General features: G+C 36.7%; 1 protein-coding gene across 8 annotated transcripts in view; it reads right to left on the bottom strand.

Annotated features, from left to right (window-relative positions):
- Window positions 1-288: 288 nt before the first annotated feature.
- The window catches only part of LOC143253258 (TNF receptor-associated factor 4-like), a 38,850-nt gene continuing 25,750 nt past the window's right edge, over window positions 289-13,388 (bottom strand). For 7 of the 8 annotated variants that reach the window (XM_076506818.1, XM_076506812.1, XM_076506813.1 and 4 more), the window contains 4 exons: window positions 8,745-8,906; window positions 3,431-3,592; window positions 3,162-3,317; window positions 289-1,685 (listed from right to left, as the gene is read on the bottom strand). In XM_076506818.1, coding sequence (XP_076362933.1) covers window positions 1,071-1,685; window positions 3,162-3,317; window positions 3,431-3,592; window positions 8,745-8,906 — 1,095 coding nt within the window. In that variant the 3' untranslated portion in view covers window positions 289-1,070. The remainder of the gene's footprint in view (window positions 1,686-3,161; window positions 3,318-3,430; window positions 3,593-8,744; window positions 8,907-13,388) is intronic. The other variant, XM_076506820.1, reaches the window with a different exon arrangement.

Raw genomic sequence — 13,388 nt, forward strand, 5'->3', positions numbered from 1 at the left:
AAAGATCATTAAATAAACTTCTCCTTCACCTTTGATGTTGTAACATTAATAACCTTCACGTTTTTAAATAATGCAACTCCTCCCATTAAAATATGTAAAATACTTACAGCAGGAAGCACTGGACGTTCCAGTTTTGAGAAAATATAAACTGAGCATTATCCCAAAATTGACTGGGGTAGGTTAACCGCTTTATGTAATTCTGTTGCTAGTTAGTTTCTTTATATATAAAGTGTTTTTGTACCAGCAATAAGCGATTCCACAAATTTTAAAACTCCACACACACGAAAGTTAACTATACTCAATGACAATTGTTTATTAAAATTGTTAAATATAAAGCTAATTAACTCAAAGATAAGTAAATATAAAAAAACAATAACATTTATAATTCAAACGTTTTGATGTACACATCTGTTTTAGGTTTTGCCATCTTATCTTAAAACTTGAATAAACCTAAAATGTTAACTGACACACTACGATGTTAAAGCTTATAAAAAAACTAAAAAAAACTTATTTTACTGCAGCTGAAATATATTTCAAAAACTGGATTATTTCTTTAAGCTTATAATATGATGTGGCACTAAATTTGCGTTTTGACTAGTACACTCAAATAGTATCTTATTACTTTATGTATGCAAGTGTTTTGATTTGCAACTCGTGAATGAAAGCAGTGTTATTCACAAGCTTAATATAATCTGGTAATAAAATCAATTATTTGACTAGCACATTCAAAACTACGTGACGTTTTGAGTGTTCCGACATAACATTCTTGTTACAGATCAACATATAGACTGTTAAGATAAAATGCTTCTTAAAAATGTGCAATTGATTTTTAAATCCTAAAATATTTTCTTAGGTAAAATAAAATTGTGCCAAATAAACATGTATCGATTTTTTTTTAGGACAGTTTCGTAACACTTAATTTTCAGCCTATAACATTAATCAAACACTGATCATATTTCTACTGCATTCGTACCATTGACTATTTGGATAACGAAAGTTATTAACAAAATATCAGAAACCGTGTCAGTCTTTATACAAACATATCACAACACTCTTGTCTGGTTGAACATTCATACTGTGATGATTTTACTTGAGTGAACTTGGACTTTTATAAAAATGGTGTTATCTCTTACGTAACTTTGTTTCGTTAGGTTTTCGTGTGATACAAATCTCGAAAATCCAAATCCTAAGCTATTTGGTTCTTTGCTAGGCCTCTGAAAGTTCTTCCAAGAAGGGTCTGGATCAAAACTTTCAACGACGTGGCAAGGTTTTTCTTGAGATACAACCTGGTCATAGAGAGTAAAAGAAACAGTGTGGGAGAAAGGCCAGGTGAGAAGAGAATCATACTCTCCAGGCAAAATTTTGATATACACAGACGCGTGGCTGCCTTCTCCAGCACCATTACCATTTAGGAAAAGTGTTGCCATCAGTTTATATCCGTATTGGCTAGTGTAAAATGGAGCACTGCACAGTTCATATCCCTCTTTTGACTTAGCTTCAGCCATTTTGTGAGCATAATCAGCAATCTTCCAGATCAAGACACCAGAAGTGTTGAGAGTCAAGTTCTGAAGAGCATTCTGAAGTGTGGAAATCTGGTGTTGTTGCCTTAAAACCAAATCAATCATTAAAACGAGATGCGGATTGGTGCTTTCTTCCATGTGCTGTTCAAGAGCAGAGCGTAGTCCCTGTTAAAAAACAAACTTATATCACGAAATGAAAATCTCTTAAAAGCTAAGCCACTTAAGAATACTGAAGAAACTTTACAAGTGATTTTACACCAAGATAAAAAGGTTAAAACTAAAACAATGTCAAAAATTAAAATCATTACCAGAACCTTGAATCTTCAGTAGTATTTATATTAGAGGATGATTAAACTTCAATACCAGACTACAGCCCGAAACGTCAGTATTAAAAAGGTATGTTACCTTAACTGAATTTCACAACATACTCCCTTCTAATGTAATACTAAAAAATGTTTAGGTCTACATTTCCAACCACTGAAGTTGCAATAACTATCATTCTACCCATAGCATTAAATATGCGAATGGCAGAGAGATAATCTCGTGGTGTGAAACATTTGAAAAGTCGATCAATAAGTTGCATGAATGTTGCCCAGTTGTCAAGGACGTTGACATAAATGCAAATGACAATATAATTTTTCCAGCATAGTGAAATGTTTCATTTGGGCCTAATTACAAACATTTTGCTCAAACTCATAACATGAACGTGTTCATATCAAATAGTACAAGATTTCAGTTAATGACAGTTGAACTGTCGAGTCTCTTGATAGAAGGACAGTAAGAGTTCTAGAAACACAATTAAAGGAACTGCGCACCTATTCGAGGAATACTGCATTACGCGAAGGACAACATCAGAAACTTTTCTAGCATTTCAGACAAATTCTATACCGAAGTTAGGGGTATTAAGCGCTTAATGTAGATACGTCAATTAGTGAAGGTATTATCCTTTTTAACAAACTGGGCCTATATTCTGCATAACACGTTAGCAGTAGCGACATATACAAGACAAATAGGCTTACGTGCAGAAATTGCAGCGAAAAAAAAAATCTTTACCTCATATCTATTTAATGTTGGTATAAAGTTTGAAATTCGTTATACAACAATTACCCTAAATTTAAATTATTATTTTTTGAAATTTTAGCAAAAGTGTTCATCTTAAAAACTTGTACCCCCCACACATTTGGTGTGAAACAGGTATTCCTCGGTTTAGGTTTTTTTAGTGTAGTTTATATTATGGGCATGTTTTTTGACTTGCGTTCAGATTTTCGCTATAAAGAACATTTAAGTAAAATTCTTATGAAAATTTTGACTTCTAAAGCTAACCAGTAATATCTGTAGACTCTCCTTTCATCATATCGACAAGTAAAGCAACAAATACATCTTCACAAGTACAGTACACTACATTTTGTTTTGTATTTTGTTAACAAAAACATAAAACAAAGACTTCATTAACTGTAACAGCATTATTTTTAGGGAAGGAACCTATCCCAAATTGTTTTACCTTTAAAATTAGAAATGTTTTCGATTTACATCCTTTCCCCATTATACATTACATTCTCCAAAAATGCTCGATTTTGGAAAGTCGAGGAACACAAGCACCATTTAAAAATCTTTGAGGAAGAGACGATGTTAGAAATTTACCTTAAACATACAACCCATATCTCTAAACATACAATGGAGTATAACAGAATGGCATTCTTCCTTGAGGTGAGATTCCATGTCTTCACTTGGAATCTTAGATTGTTCACAGCAGTTGGGACAAGGCAGAGGATATCTGGGGCATTTGGCTGTATGATTCTGTAAACAAGGTAAAGAAAGAAAAACTCAGTCCATTTATTAAATTTTGTTTATAATAGTAGGCCTTTTGTTTAATCACTTCCAAATTAACCTACGCTGAAATTAACACTAACCTGTAATGTATCGTAAACAAATTCCTTTTGACAGTATCGGCAAGCCACAAGCCTTTTTGCACATTCATTCATCCTGTGATTGGCGACGAATCTGCGGTGAATCTTCAGTCCGCATTTGTTCTCACAAAATATGGGCTCATACTGACAGCTGCCCATGTGACCCTAGGATGTTAAGACACCAAGTTATTACTTGACCAGTTTATTACTCTCACGATTAATCTCATCATTTACCGGTATAATAGAACGATTGCTTTTACCCTAGATCAGTGATTCTTAACATGGGGGTCGTTTGAAGTTTCTCGGGGGGCCACGGAAGGTTTGGGAATTATTGGAGAAATCACGGAGCAGTTTGTAGTTTTTGTGGCAAGTGCCTGTAACTGCCCACCAATGAGAAAAACGCTGAAGTGCGGCAGTTGAACAGTGTCGAGATGCTTGTTTCTGAAACGAAATTTTATTTTCTTTGCAGATACACTTCTGTTTTCTGTTCGCAATATGTCTACAAAGAAACGTACACACAATGAAGCCTTTCTCAAGATGGGTTTCACAAGTATGGTTCAAAACTGTGGTCAAGCCGCAATGCGTCTTTTGCGGAAAGGTTTTCAGTCATGAAAGTATGAAGCCAAGCAAACTGAAGGTGCATTTCGAGTCTCTTCACAGCCAACTGGTGGACAAAAGCTTGGACTATTTCAAGTGAAAAGAAGCTTTTCTAAATGGACTCCACTGGTCACTTCGCTCGTCAGAACAAAGCAGCGTTGAAGGCTTTATACAGAATTGCTCTAAAAATTGCGCAGACCAAGAAGCCTCATACCATTGGTGAAGATCTGATTAAGCCTTGCATTCTGGAAGCAACAAAAGGTAGTTCTTGGAAAACAGCAGGCACACCAGTTGATGGCAATTTCCCTATCGAATGACACAGTCAGAAGTCGGATCTCGGACATGAGTGAGGATATTCTGCTGCAAGTTGTGACTGCCGTGAAGAGTAATCCTGTGTATTCATTGCAACTGGATGAGTCGACAGATGTTGCCTCGTGTTCTCAACTCATTGTTTATGTTCGCTATCTTGACAGAGAAGTTAAGGAGGAGTACTTGTTCTCCGAGCCAGTGGCCACAACAACTCATGGAGAAGACATTTTCAAAATCCTAGAAACTTTTCTCCTTAAACATGGGCTGAGTTTGGAAGCACTTGTTGGTCTCTGTACAGATGGGGCTTCTTCCATGATTGTTCGCAAATCCAGCTTCAAAGCCTTCGTGAAGAATGTCGCTCCGCATGTCTCGTTCACTCATTGCATGATTCATTGTTATGCTTTGGCGATGAAGACTCTCCCACTTGAACTTCAAGTGCTCACATACGTTGTGAAGGTTGTGAACCATATTCAAGGGAGCGCAACAACTTCAAGAGTTTTTAAAGTGCTCTGTGAAGAAATGGGCGCTGACTTTTGTTTCACACGGAGGTAGACTCTCACGTGGCAAGGTTCTGAATCGGGTGCTACAACTTCGAGAGGAAATAACGATGCTGTTGGAACAAGGTCATACCTCGAAAGAGAATCTTCTTCATGAAAAGATGCAAGATGACCATTTCGTTACAAAGGTTGCTTACCTGTCCGATTTCTTCTCCGAGGTGAATTCCCTGAACATTTCACACCAAGGAAATCTTGTACACAGTTCGTGACAAAGTGGCAGCATTCAAGTGTAAGATTAAAACTATATCAGAAACAAGTTCAGGACGGTGACAACATTCTTCCCTCAGATGACAACTATACCAGAAGCTGAATGCAGTTTCCGTGATCAACTCATCTTCTGGCAGTGACGCCGTCGAAAGTTACTTCCCAGGATTGGGTGACCGCTGTACTGATGTGTGGATCCTTCAGACCCTTTTCAGTGAAGGAGAGTACCATCAGTGATACTGATGTTGCTGCCAAGGTAGAATTTCTTCAAATTCGAGAGGATACTCAGATGAAAGTCGATTTTCCTGTACAAGAGCTTCCTACATTTTGTGCAAAACTGAAGAACGGTTATCCTCTTCTTTCGATGCGTGCACTGATCCAGTCCCCCTCGACCTATCAGGCCTATCGTTGCAAAGCTGGATTTTCAGTAATGATGGCTCTGAAAACACCGGCACGCAATAGGCTTGTGATTGACGCTGACACGAGGTGTTGTCTGTCGAGCACTGCTCCTCGCTTTGATGTACTTATGGCTGCAAAACAATATCAATTCTATCTTTACGTAAAGTTCGCCATTACAAAAATTATTGTACGGGTCACGATAATACCCTGGAGAGTCTCAGGGGGTAAGACGATGAAAAAGGTTAAGAACCACTGCGGCCTAGATCAACAAAAACTTAGAAAAGTACGCCGGTGTTACGCAGAAATATTTCCTCACATCGTTGCGCAAACTGAAACACTCTTAGAGATAATAAAGCAGGATTAACAAGTATGAAAGCCCGAGGCTAAAATGATCCATGGGGTCCTGTTCCCAGTTATGTCAGTCACCTTGGACGTAGCGGTTTAAAATGTTTGTCATCTATTAACAGTGCATAAAAACTAATCAAAAGCATAGGACTATCAGATATTGGATATTAAGATAGGGGTAATGCTAACACTTAATAGCATGAAAGCATTTTACCATTCAATTTGACAGTAACGTCACATTGCAACATTAGAACTAATCATAACCGAATCATTTTATACCTAAGGTTTAAGTCTAATGGCATTTTTAAATAGTTGTCTTTGCTCGTTTCCAATAAAAAAGAAAATAAGCGATTAAGAAGTATAATACTTAAACATAATGATCCTGTACTAAAAAAAAAATATCTGTGGGAAAAACAAAACAAAAAACGTATCCTCTTCACAACCAAAACGATCGATCATCTTATTTTGGTACCTCTGGGAAGTTTACCGTGGGACAAAACAAACCAACAAGTTTACAAGGCTACATGTAAATGTTACAATAACAATTCTCGTAATCTCATGCCCAGAAATGATAACATCCATCACTCATCTTTGATGACTACAGTATTTGTAGCCTAACCGCTCCTAACAAAACAGGTTTGAATCTCAGTAGGCAAGAGTGCCTATTTGTTTTTTAACAATAGCGAAATGTATTTAGCGATAGGCTAAATCCAGCCTAGGATTTAGGATATCAAAAGAAATCTTTTTGGAACTTCAGAAGTCGCTCCGAGACAGGACTACACCGTCTATCATAATATTTAGCTTAAGAGATGTAAATCTGTTCAAAGTATTAGAGAAAATATGGAATATACAGATAGGATGGGAGGGATTTTCCTACCTTTAAGAGTTCGACTCCCTACGTTGTCAAAACCAGTTTCTAACAAAAGTGTTATATATTAGGTACGTACTTTAAATTATAATACACGCTTTATAAATAGTTGTGTACAATTTAAGGAAGAGGTGCGATCGGTCATACCTCCCCCCTCCACAAATATCCATTCTAGCAAGTACGTAATATTTACATATACTCTTCAAAAAAAGAAACGCAAAAGGCAAACTTTGAGACATTGTTAACAAATTTATTCCGGGTAGTTCTGTATGACATGTGTGAAGCTTTGCACATTCACTGCTGAACATCCAAAGTCTGCAAAGGAAAAGTTCACGCTCACTAGGTGAAGTTTAACGTCAGTCAACGTCAATAACGAGTATGCCCCCCGTGAACGTCAATAACTGCTTGGCATCTCCTGCCCATGGAAGCGATGAGATGACGAATCACATCCAGTGGAATGGCTGTCCATTCAGCCTGCAAAGCTGCTGCAAGCTGAGGTAGAGTCTGCGGTTAAGGTTGTCGCCGTCACAGACGTCGGTCCAACTCGTCCCAAAGATGTTCGATGGGGTTTAAAAATTTGGTAATCTGGAGAGCCAGGGAAGAACGTTGATGTTGTGGCGTCAAGAAGACAGTGGTGAGTCGGGCTGTGTGAGGACGGGCGTTATCATGTTGATAAACGTCGTTGACGTTCACCATGATGGGTTGCACATGGAGCCTAAGAATCTCGTCGACGGTTGCGTACGGTCTGATCGGAAATCCTACGCAGCCCTGATATGGTTGAGGCAGTAGATGTCGCAGGGTGGTCCTATCCCGAAGGTGACGTAACCGGATGTTGCGATCTTGTGTGGGCGTGGTCACACGAGGTCTGCCAGATCGTTGACGGTCACAAGTTGATCCATGTTGTTGGTGACGATTCCATAGCCTTGTGATGGTGCTTGGGTGGATATTCACAGCTCTGGCAACATCTGATCGAGATTCGCCTGCTTCCAAGCGACCAATGGCGTTGTTGCGTTGTGCTTCAGTCAGTCTTTGCATAACTGTATTGCGTATCGGTGGCTTAACACTGAGCTATGGAAGCCGAGAACGTCACATTTATAGGGATTTTGCACATGTTGCACTTGATCTCTAACAAATTTATTGGACACGCCATTTTCAGTTTCACAAACACGAGTGTCACTGCACATTAGCTCTGTTCATATTTCACATGTGCTTATTGCTCTCGTCACAAAAATATCAAGATTAGAGGCCAGGAGAATATAGTGTTTGTTTTCCCCGAAGTCAGCGACCGCTAGAGATGTTTCTTGTTGCATCATGCCAACCAACTAGATAATTCATTATAAAAATGTATACCCCGACGGTACAGTGGTTTTATCTTATTATAAAAGAAAGGTGTAGAAATATTGAGAGGAACGGATTAGCATTTTAAGTTGATATTAAGCTAGGTTTAACAAAATATTCATTGTTAGTGCAAGACAAAATAATATTTAATAGGTTTGTAGGATATGCCTTCTCGGGTATTCGAGAGTTAACCCTGCATCAAGTGCAAAACTTAACGTTAAGTGAAAACAAAATGCAGAAGCTTATCACTGGTTATTGGATAGAATATGGTAGAGCTTTCAGCCAAACCAGTTCGAAGAAAAATTTAAAAGAGCAGATGAATATATTGCATTTTGTAACGTACTACCGTGTGTGTGTGTGTGTGTGTGTGTGTGTGTGTGTGTGTGTGTGTGTGTGTGTGAAAAAAGGTATATAAAATCATATGGAGCGAAACTACTGGGAGACAATATTTTGTAGATCGTTTGACCTACGGAGTTCAATGCCCAAGACAAAGCCGATTCTGTTTATATGTCCTCCCATGGTTCAATGATATCTTTAAAGGCTTATAAAACTAATATTTGTATTTCGATACCGGTGGTGAGTACAGAATAGTCTGTTGTACACTTGTCCACAAATAGACAAACAAACCATTTAAACTGCAAGACTTCTTATCAAATTTAAGAGCTATATCTATGGTGACTACTTCGCTATGATAACTTACTTCTAACATCTCTCCTGTGAATTCCTTGTTACAGAACTTGCACATGGTTCTTCGCTTGGGACAAGTGTAGAACAAGTGGTCCTTCATTAACACTCTCGGTATCATGGCGGCGCACTGATTGGTACATGGAACGGCATCATACTTGCAGGTGTTCAAGTGGCCCTGCGTGAAAAGTTTTAGTTAGAAAGCAGAACATGCTTATCAAACAGGTTACAGATACCGTCAAATTAAATTCTAGTTTGTGTTTAAATGTTTCATCTAAGTTATGTTAGACACCATAATTTTCTTCAAGCCAAAACATAAAGGGGGGTGGGTGGTCAATTCGCGATTCCGTTTCCCCTTCTGCAGGAAAATTGCCAGTAGAACGGTGCAATAATTTAAAAAAATTATTTAAAAAGTAGTCCAATACTGTAGGTTATACGATACATATCCCTAAAAACTTAGTAGTGAAAACAAATGTAAACAGTCCCATAGTTTTGAAGTAGCGACCAGAGAGAAGCAGCCAATCAGCAAAATTCGTCAAAAAGGACTTTGCCTCTTTGAACAAAATAACGGAAGTGTCACTTTTCTAAAGTGCTCATAGCCAAAGGTGTAAATAATGTTCAGCGTAGTCACGTCTCGCAGACAGATACCAAACTCGTATTGTTTGGTTCAAAGTTGAAGAGTTTGTTTACTTCATCTTATTTGTTGGAAATTTATGTTTTGCGAGATGAGAGCCACACGAAATGGACACAGATTTAGAAATCTCCGGTTCTCATTTCCTCCCCCCCCCGCTATGATTAATACGTTACTATGAAGATTTTTAAAACGCACCCAAGCCAGTCTCCTGATTACACTATCTGCGTGAATTCTTTAGCAGCACCTTCTACAGCATGATTTAAATCATGTAACTAATGTTGCCCTTGTACACTACACAGTACAGATCAATCAGCGTAACACTGAATAAACAATTCTAGCCTACAATAAAACACTTCGCTTGTTTTAAAAATTCATTAAAACAAATCAAAACATACAAATGTTGCTTACACTGTTAGTTACCAGTTGTATCTAGAACTTTAATTCTGTTTTCGTTAAAGTCCATATAGAATGGTTCAGTTACTTTAGAATACAATTGACTAGACGATTTATTATTCTATAAGCCACTAATTTTATTTTCAAAATCGTCCATACATACTTCAATAAAAGGTCACGATCACGTAGTGTAGAACTCGATAATGATTTTGACGCGTACTCTTACCTAAACTGAAGTCTAAATGCTTCACGCAATAGCAGATATTCTTATATAATAAGCATTCACTCAAACCTTGTAGTTTATCATTATTTCAAATCTTAAGACTCGAACAGTGGCATATTTACGTAGGAGCTAGAGGGGGCTTAGCCCCAGGAACTTATTGTCTTAATGAGGACCAAATGAATTTTATTTTATGCAAAATTACATAGGATGTAGGGCCTACACAGCCTTAAAAACCTGCCACTAAAATTGTTCAAATTTGAAGCAAACGAACAGTTTTTTTCCGTTTAAAAGAATGTGAAGGGAGTGGGGGAGTAAGTATAATAATCTAAAGATTGTAACCTAGTAGTTAGATAAAACAATTTTAAACTATTTTTGATAATTGTCGCTGCAAAAACGTCAAGACAGGGAATAGGGATGTAAATAAGGATTGTACGTGTTCAAACTTTCCCAATAGAAGCCGACCACTAATGAAATTCCAATCAAAATCTTTGATTAGGAGAATAATTCGGATACATTGGTGTAAACTGTATTTTCACGCTTTTACTTTCAAAAGTAATAATATTAAACTTAATAAATAAAAATGTCACTTTCAACAGCCCAACTAGCCCTCTGAAAATAGTCTTTTACAATTTGTTCAATAGTTACTACATTGTAATCACCTTGTATTTATGTAACAAAAATATTTCATAATTAAAATGATTATATACTACAATATTTGTTCTAACCAAATAATTTCCATCAATTTTTTTATCATAAGGAAGGCTTGAACATGGTAAAGGATGGTAAAAGAACTGTCATAGAAAAATGTCCTAAGATATCCTACACCACTCGATGTCAGCATGAAGGAAGCTATTGCTCAAACTTAGGAAAACGTAAACTGCAAAACTTTTTATCGTAATGGTTTCTTCATGTCCTCATCAAGACTGACGGGTGCCAAATTGTCATGACCGAGTTTTTCTTTTCAATGCTTAATATTTAAGTTTGTTCGTAAGTAGGCTTACATACTAACATTAAAATACTTTAAGATGTGCTAGAAAAAGAAATTCATCACATTACTATGCACTTATGTATAAATAAATACATAGTATAAAGTAGAAAGAGTTTCTGCACCCTATTAGAGAACAGTTGCTAAGCTACTATACATAGTTGTTTGCTTAAACAAATAGTACAGTGCAACCGTGGAACGTGATTGGTTACTTTTGTATGGTTTGGTCTGGAAACGTACATTTCCAAGCGCCTGCCATACATTGATTTTATTTCTACTTATCTTATCAAAAAAAAAAAAATTCTAAAGTTAGGAGAAGAGAAACCGACAGTAAAATTCTTCGCAGGGTAAAAAAAAAAGGAAAAAAAAAAAGGCAAGTGATTGATGCTCCATGTTGCATTAGTTACTCTACGAGCCAGTTTGTTTACTGTTAAGTAAAAAGCTAAACAACGGGCTATCTGTGCTGCATCCACCACTGGTATCGAAACCCAAATTTTAGCGAAGAAACTTCGAAACGTACTGCCAAGCCACTGGAGGATTAAGCGTAAGATAGCACTTGTATTGAGATTTTTTTTTAACATCTTAAAACGGAACTGAAAGCATCAAGTGGGAAAAACCAAGACAATATTTCAAGCAACAATTTGAAAACGAAAGGGCGTTTTCTGAGGAAATTTGGGAGGAAAAAAATTAAATTAGTTTCAGCATGATCTCGCTTGAAACGGGTGCAGATACTGCTTCATATCTACAATTCTGAACTGAACAAACATCCGTAGAGGTCGAGTACTCTTTCTGGGTAGGGTGAGAGGGAGTGGGTAAAAGAGATAATTAACATGCGAAATGGTTTAGGTCTACATGGCGCCTATGAAAGTCTCCATTTGTTTGGATTTATATGGTCTTTTGACAAGCACTTATCACCTCAAACGAGACATTCCATCATATAAAAGTATTTAAGTCGTCTTTTCGATGAGATGGCTCCCCGCGAGACCCCAGATTATCTAGTCCATTTCAAGTCTCGTTGTATGTTACACGTCGAGGTATAATTAAAATTAGGTGTATTACGAAACTCAGTTTGGGATAGTTTGTTTGTCATCTTATTCTTCTTCCAGTTGAAAGAGTTTTCCCAATCAATGATAAACATCTTTCCTTATTCATATTTTACCACTAATAAGTATACCAGTCATGCTACTTAAAGTAGCTGAATGTTGTCTTAGTAATAATAAAGTAAATATAAGAATAAAAATACTGCATTTTCTACATGAAAATGTATATAATACACTACAGCATACAGTTGTATTTGGATTACTTTAGCACCGAAACTTTGCAAGACGTTTTGAATTATTCTTCTATTCTTCAAGAACTACTCGAGTGTAGGAAAAAACCCAAAAAAACTCTACCTTACCACTTCAAACATACCTACGAATCTTGAATAAAAACAAATATACTGGAGGACAATTTCAGTAAAAACGCTATTCGTAGGCACTTTTACTAGTTGCTGCGTTCCCAAGGCTTGGCAACAGAATAAATGATAATTGGTTCTGGATAGTGTTCATTAACCTTCGATGTTTTGCACACTTATTTAAATTTTCAATATTATTATTATTGAGAGAGAATGAAAACAACGTTAAACTAATTTTTGAAAGCGAATAGTTTTCAAAATAAGGTTATTTAAAATATGGAGAATTTCTCCAAACCCTATGCTATTTAATTATACAAACTATGTATTTGAATTGAATACATTCCTTAAATTAAAAACAGTGAAATAATCTGTTCAAGAGCGAGTGTTGCCTAGGAGTCCAATTGGACTGTTGCTGACATTTGAACACAAGCAATATGTATTCCTAATATTCCTAATAGTTTTAAGTTTCCGAAATATTTGCTTGAACCAGTTCAGGTTGAAGCTGTGGTGCAACACTGAATACTTGTAAAAAAGGTAAACTGCAGTTGAAATGAAACTAAGTAACTAGAGTATAAAAAAAAAAAACAGTACTAGCCAAGCAAAAAGAAATTTGAGTTAACTGATACTATAATGCAAGCTTTCTAAAATGACGTGTAGCTCAGCGAGATTACAATGGTAAAGATTGTTTTTTCTAATCCGCAATGAGCACAGAACATAACCAGTCGTGTAGCTTTATATTGACATGCACATTCACAAACACCAGCCAATTTATTTTTTGTTTTGAGAAGTTATTGTACTAATTTTAGAGTCGGTAATAATAGTGTAGCATATATGGATTAATTATCATTAAATAATTCAATGACAGAAAAGGATGATAAATTTGCGAATTAAAGCTTTGTAAGAAAAAGTATTGGTTTGAATTTTGCGAGAAGCTACACGAGTGCTATCTGCGCTAGCCCTCCCTAAGTTAGTAGTGCAAGACTAGAGGGAAGGCAGCTAATCATCACTATCCACCGCAAACTCTTGGGC

Source organism: Tachypleus tridentatus, chromosome 6, assembly GCF_004210375.1.
Source record: "Tachypleus tridentatus isolate NWPU-2018 chromosome 6, ASM421037v1, whole genome shotgun sequence".
Lineage (NCBI taxonomy): Eukaryota > Metazoa > Arthropoda > Merostomata > Xiphosura > Limulidae > Tachypleus > Tachypleus tridentatus.